Source organism: Urtica dioica, chromosome 1 (genome assembly GCF_054948205.1).
Source record: "Urtica dioica subsp. dioica isolate 48M chromosome 1, U.dioica_male_clone48M_v1_H2, whole genome shotgun sequence".
Classification (NCBI taxonomy): Eukaryota; Viridiplantae; Streptophyta; class Magnoliopsida; order Rosales; family Urticaceae; genus Urtica; species Urtica dioica.
The window spans coordinates 21,366,656-21,373,296 of NC_142756.1; the positions used below are offsets into that span (position 1 = coordinate 21,366,656).

General features: G+C 37.5%; 1 protein-coding gene across 4 annotated transcripts; it reads left to right on the forward strand.

Annotated features, from left to right (window-relative positions):
• Nucleotides 1-438: 438 nt before the first annotated feature.
• On the forward strand, nucleotides 439-5,051 carry PTB1 (polypyrimidine tract-binding protein 1). 4 transcript variants are annotated; one of them, XM_089615308.1, is made up of 10 exons: nucleotides 439-792; nucleotides 1,289-1,498; nucleotides 2,183-2,245; nucleotides 2,323-2,396; nucleotides 2,489-2,584; nucleotides 3,621-3,678; nucleotides 3,814-3,918; nucleotides 3,996-4,077; nucleotides 4,162-4,274; nucleotides 4,487-5,051. In XM_089615308.1, exons 1-10 carry the CDS (start codon nucleotides 610-612, stop codon nucleotides 4,850-4,852), a joined length of 1,350 nt encoding a protein of 449 aa, XP_089471434.1. In that variant the 5' UTR covers nucleotides 439-609; the 3' UTR covers nucleotides 4,853-5,051. The 4 variants fall into 4 exon arrangements, with proteins under 4 accessions (XP_089471434.1, XP_089471456.1, XP_089471442.1 ...); XM_089615330.1 differs by having other exon boundaries at nucleotides 4,162-4,227; nucleotides 4,487-4,766; XM_089615316.1 differs by having other exon boundaries at nucleotides 653-792; nucleotides 1,293-1,498.
• Nucleotides 5,052-6,641: the final 1,590 nt, after the last annotated feature.

The window sequence follows — 6,641 nt, forward strand, 5'->3', positions numbered from 1 at the left end:
CCTTCTTTTTTATTTTTTTTTTATTCAGAAGATGAGATCTTTTTATATGTGAAAATGTCCAGGGTTTTAATTTTATCACGAAAAGTTTCTTTGATTATTTTTTTGGAATTTTTTTTCCTATCTATCGTTATTTAATTTCGGGAAACTTCCAAACTTTGATTAAATTTTATATTGTAGATACACTGGATTTAACATGTACATCCTTCTATTATTTGATAAGAAAGAAAAAGAAAAAAATGTTCTTCTCCGACTCATGTCACTTTCCTGTTCTTCTTCGCGCTAAAAAAAATAACTCAATCACCGCTATGGAGTAATATGTAATTAACCCAAAAGATGTGGCAAAAGGAGAGAATTGTCATTTCCACTAAAAGATTCGCACAGAAACGGTGCGTTTAGTAGGAAAAAAAATAAAATTATAAATAAAATGAAATGAAAAAAGTACCCAATCCATCGAGAGCTTCTAAAGCCCTCTCTTTGAGCTTTTTGTTTCTGTGTATACTTTTCTCAAGATTTGACGCAGATTCTCTCCGCATCCAAACATAGCCTTTCAAATTCTCTCGCCCCCTTCGTTTACCCTAAAAACTCCGTCGCCGGAGATTTCTCCGACCGATGTCGTCCTCGGGGGCTCCACAGTTCCGGTACACTCAGACGCCGTCGAAGGTGCTTCACCTCCGAAACCTGCCATGGGAGTGCGCTGAGGAAGAGCTCGTCGAGCTCTGCAAGCCGTTCGGGAAGATCGTCAACACCAAGTGTAATGTCGGCGCGAATCGCAACCAGGCCTTCGTTGAATTCGTAATCCTTTTACCAGCTTCGATTCAGTTGTTCGTGTTTGATTATAGTTGTTTACGGTCGGTCGTTACGAACTCGATTTGTGAAATTAGGGCTTGGGAATCCGAGATTTCTGTCGATTTATGTCCATCTAATCAAATCACTTGTTTCAATTGAGAAAATCTGGGTTAAGTATAATTGGATGGGTAAACTTTGTTCTGTTTGGACTGTGAACTAGCTGAGAAGTTTTAACTGTTTAACTGATGCTAGAAAGATTAATTTGTAGGTGTTTGTTCTTTGTTCGTGCGGTTGAATTTATTCAGTTCACCGCAGCTTAAATCAGTTGTCTTAGAGTGTTGTGCGAAAATTTGTTTGATGATCTATCATAATGTATATGTATGATAACTAAAATAATATCTGTAGGCGGTTTAGAAATACCTGAAACAAACTCAATAACTATCTATAGACATTAAGTGTGCATAAATTAATTTCGTCAAGTTTCTCATTTTAATATATGCAGACAGATTTAAACCAGGCTATCTCCATGGTCTCGTACTATGCTTCATCTTCGGAGCCCGCTCAGGTTCGAGGCAAAACTGTGTATATCCAGTACTCAAACAGGCATGAAATTGTCAACAACAAGAGTCCCGGCGATGTTCCTGGTAATGTTCTCTTGGTAACTATCGAGGGTGTTGAAGCTGGCGATGTGAGCATCGATGTTATTCACCTGGTAAGTGTTTGCTGTTCATTTTTTCACCAGCTATCAAACTCAGTGTTACTGAACATAGTGGATGTATGGAATTAGAAACCTGTAAATTCGCTTATAGAAAGGAAATAGAGTTTGAGTATTGCTTCTGTGCTATGAAAATAACTCAGATTATATTTCTAAATTGACGAAATGTACCGAGCAAGTGATTTTTCTCTGATGTATCTAAACTTACTGATGGTTGTGTAGCCTGCGGGTGAATTTCTTTTGATAAATGCCTTCACCTTGATGAACAAAAATAATAATATTAGATTTCTGGTTGGCAACATCCAAAAACTTTACTATCGGGAAAATTTGGCCTTCCTTTTGATTTATTGATATTGGACAAATTTTGGTTTTACCTTCCTTTATTCTGGAGATATAAACTAGATATCCTAACAACAATATTTATTTTATAATTGAAATTAGTTGAATAACACATGGTTATGAATCTTATATAAATTGTTTTGCTGGAGACAGTTTGGAATATTTATCATGTACGTCATTCCCCTTTCTATGGTCAAGGATTTATGTACAGGTGTTATTCTGCACTTAAATCATCTGTTTGGAATTTCTTTTAGTCATATAATAATATCACGGAGGGCTTCCTAATATTTAATTTATTCTTGTTTCTATGACTGATTTAATTCTTCATATCTGCACTTTTAGGTTTTTTCTGCGTTTGGATTTGTGCACAAGATTGCCACATTTGAAAAGGCTGCAGGTTTTCAGGTTATACACCAGTTTACAGTGACATTTATTGTCTACGGTCTTGATTTAAGGTTCTCATTTTCTAGAATAATTTTCAGGCATTGATTCAGTTCAGTGATGCCGAGACAGCATCTTCGGCAAGAGATGCCTTGGATGGAAGGAGTATACCTAGGTATGCAGTTACCATATCCATGTTACTGCTCTGTTTGACCACGATGTCGTACATTCTTAAACTTGAGTTGACTATTGATGCTTTGTTCCCAGGTATCTCCTCCCAGACCATGTTGGTTCATGCAGCTTACGTATTTCATATTCAGCGCATACTGATCTAAATATTAAGTTTCAGTCCCACCGTAGCAGGTATTGTGACCAGAATTTTCATGTCCATGTCTACGTTTTTAACATCACTACCACGTCTATGTTTTCACAAAATACTATATTGGTAATTTTTTTTTAAGTAGACGGTTTGAAAGTAGAACACCTTTAATGCTTATTCATGAATTCGTAGATCAGAACCAAATGACTCTGCTTTATGTACAAGCAGACCAGATATAAGGAAACAAATAAAAGATTCCTGATGATTTGGCTATCTCTGTACATTAGGAGGATTCAAAAGTAAAACGGGATATGGGTTTATAATTAACAAAGCAAAAAACTATGTATTATAGCCAGCTAAATACTGCTAGCTACTCGTCAACATATATATTTATAGCAGCCAGGGTGCTTATCATCAGTGGTGTGCTTTTACCGTGTAGTGTTTATTGAAGCCTGCTAGCCCTGGCGCAAATCTTGCCATTTTGTAATTTCCTTGATCTTTTGATTTCCTTGAATGAATTTGTTAAGCTTTTATAGTAAGAGCGTCTTGGTGTACCTTATTTTGCCAGTGTTCTTACTGATAAATTTCATTATATGATGTCATCACTTTGGCCAAGCTTTCCGTTGTTGGTTTCTCCAATAAAATGGCTTCCAATTAATATCCCCCCTGAGAGAACAAAACATTAAGTAAACTACACTAAAAGTTGGTTAAGTCGGATCATTGGTCGTGATAGAATGGAGTCGAGGTGTAATTTATAAACATGTTTTTAATTTTCTTTATTTGATGCTCACTATGAATTATGAGAGGATGATAGCAGTATTTTGTTGGTATGTGTGTTATTTTTGCTGGTTATTTTCAACAATTGTGTATATAATTCCTTGTTGACACATATTATTATTCCAAGTGGAGTGTACTATGCATTTAGAAAGGTTCTGTTTCTGCAGTCTGCTCAAGGTCCGGGTCTTATTACTAGGCTTTTAGATAAGATGTGATATGTCCAGAGAGTTTTATACTTCTTATACGACATGCACTGTGACAAAGATAAGAAGTCTAACGTATTTTATGTTCATGGGTCTACAGGGACTATACAAATCCATACCTTCCTGTGAATCCTACTGCAATAGAGGGAATTCCTCAGGTATATATTGTCTTGTTTCTAACTTTTAAGTGATTATGTGTGTATTTTGATTTCCCAGTGTTCTACATGGCACTTGTGATCAAAATGATTATGTTTAGAAAACAAGTGAATAACTAAGTGGTTTATTTTCTCCAGACGGCTGTAGGTCCTGATGGAAAAAGGAAGGAGCCAGAGAGTAATGTCCTTCTTGCCTCAATAGAGAACATGCAATATGCTGTTACGGTAGACGTGATTCACACGGTAAGAGTTTTGCTGTCGCAGTTTTTATGTTTTTCATTGATTTGTTCATAGTCTAATGACCCGTTTCCTGTGTTTAGGTGTTCTCTACTTATGGTGTTGTCCAGAAAATAGCAATATTTGAGAAGAATGGTCAAACACAAGCACTAGTTCAATATCCAGGTATATCCCTATATATACGCACACAAAAAAATAGTAAATTGTTTGAACTTGACGTATTGATTGATTTGGCATTGGAATTTTCAGATGTTGGTACCGCAGCCTCGGCGAGAGAAGCTCTGGAAGGACACTGCATATATGATGGTGGCTACTGTAAGCTTCATCTATCATACTCTCGTCATACTGATCTCAATGTAAAGGTATAAAAATATGTGCTTTTTTCAAGTAACATTCATGAGACAGAAACATCTAAAAGACATCCTTAGAAGGAAACAAAAAAAATAGTTGGTTCCTTTATGTGTATGCTTCTCGAAACTTTAATCACCTTTCACTACAACAATCTATTCGAGTCTAATCACCTTTAACCAAAACTTTAGTAATCATCGTTTCTATTTTGTGAACACTTTCACAGGCTTTCAGTGATAAAAGCCGTGATTACACAATCCCAGAAGCCAGTCAGCAAGCTCCTGGGGTGCCGCGGGGCCCACCACCATCGTGGCAGAATCAACAGGCGGGCCCGCAGTACCACGGGAATGAGTATGCTGCTTCGGCTTCGGTATCTCCCGGTCAAGGTCAAGCACCGGCTTGGGATCAAGCTTCGATGGGTGGTAGATCGAATTACGTATCTGCCCCCGGAACCATCCCCAGTCAGCATTACGCACCGTCTTCAGTTCCTTCGTACCCTCAGACGAGCACCGTTGCGGGTCCAACGATAGCGTCTCAGCCCAGTGCTCCGCCGGATGTCCGACCTGGTCAGCCTCCTTATTACGGCCAATAAGTTTGTATTTTTGTTTTTTGTTTTTCTTTTGAATGCTTGCCATGTCTTTCTTCAGAAGTACTTCACTTTCATGCTTCAATGTGGCATATGATTCTTATATTGTCATTTGTTACTATCTTTTACTCTTGATTGTTCAGAGGAAAAGCGTGTTTTGCCAGAATTTTGGAGCCTGGATTAGGTAGTTTGAACTTGAAAATTATGTGTCCTTTATTTATATATATGCGCAATGGTTCATGAATTTGTGAGTATTTTTAGAACAAAAAGATCGAGTCAAATGCTTTTTTTTTTTTTTTTTTTTTTTAAATCTCCATCTTAGGTTCAGGTGTCATGGTTATCACCTTATTTTCTGTTATAAAGAAGACGAATATATATAGAAAACAGTTCACATTTCAGACGATGTTTTATAAGAAAATACCAAGTACAAAGTTAGTTTTGTTGCTCTTTTTGTCCTCTTAAAGTATCAACTTAATTTAATTTCAAACCTAGTCATTTTTTTTAAAAAATATGACTCCATTAATGTTGTGTTTTACTCTTTTTTTATTTATTTTTTTATTTATTTTTTATTATCAGGATTACTAATAGTACCATCATCACTCTAAATAATGCAAGTGGGTGCCAAACAAATTAGTCCTAATTATAACAGCTAGTGGATTGATTACTCGCATCTTTTTCAAAGCATTTTTTTTTTTTTTTGGGTACGAATCCATTTGGAAAGTATTACGTTATTTGATGGATGAAGTGGAAAAAAAATCGTCAAAGCATACCACATTTTCAAATGGATTTTGCACCTTTATCACTTGAAGGACATAATGTATCATCATGCATGTTCCAAGTTATAACGTAGCAAAAATGTCTATTACATACCATAAATATCACGGATCGACTAATTTTACTCGATAGATAGTCGAGACGTGCGGCACTTGCGGCACTCGATAGATTGTAACGAGCTATTGGGACCACATCGTTCACACACACAAGAACATATCGATAAGTATACGAGAAAACAAGCCAACAATCAAGAAATAATTCGTAGGGACCCAGCACGACAAACACGAAAACAAACTGAGTCTACTTGTTCATTGATATCAAACGGGAAGGTTACACGGCAAGTTTGATATCCCTGGTGGTGGACTAAGGGTCCTTGGGCTAGTTCATCTCATGCCCTTCTACCACCTTACCTTAAAGAAGGAAAACGAACATCTGGCAAAGTTACTCCTATAAACATTGGATAGGTTGAGGAACCATACAAAATCCTCGAGGGACCTGTGTGCAAATATTTTCTGGAGAGCAAAATAGGAGGTCCCTAACATTCACCTCCACTAATTATATCGATGCCCTCATCGAACTTACAAAAGTAAATCCTAAGTACAATCTACCCAAAATACTTAGTGATGGGCAAGAGGTCATGGGTTTACTTACGACCCTGGACGATTTTGCCCTTCTCAAATTAACCTAGTACTCTACCCCTTCCCATGGCCGGAGTTGTTGATGTCGACGTTAGATGGCGACTTGCTTCTTTGAACTCTTCAATCTTGTGTTTGAAGTCTTCTACGTCTTCTGCACGCTCCCAGATGGATTCTTCTTCTCATGCGTCCTTCCACTTCATGAATAGTTCCCTGTGCCATTTCCGTTGGATCTTGACATGGCGGTCGGTGAGAATAGTGTTCACCTCCTTGGTAATATTCTTGCATCGTGGCCCCTTCATGGGCGGGCGTTTGTCTTCGTTTCGGGACACGTCTTCTTTTTCGGAGTGGTAGGGTCTCAGGTTGCCGATGTGAAAGAATGAATG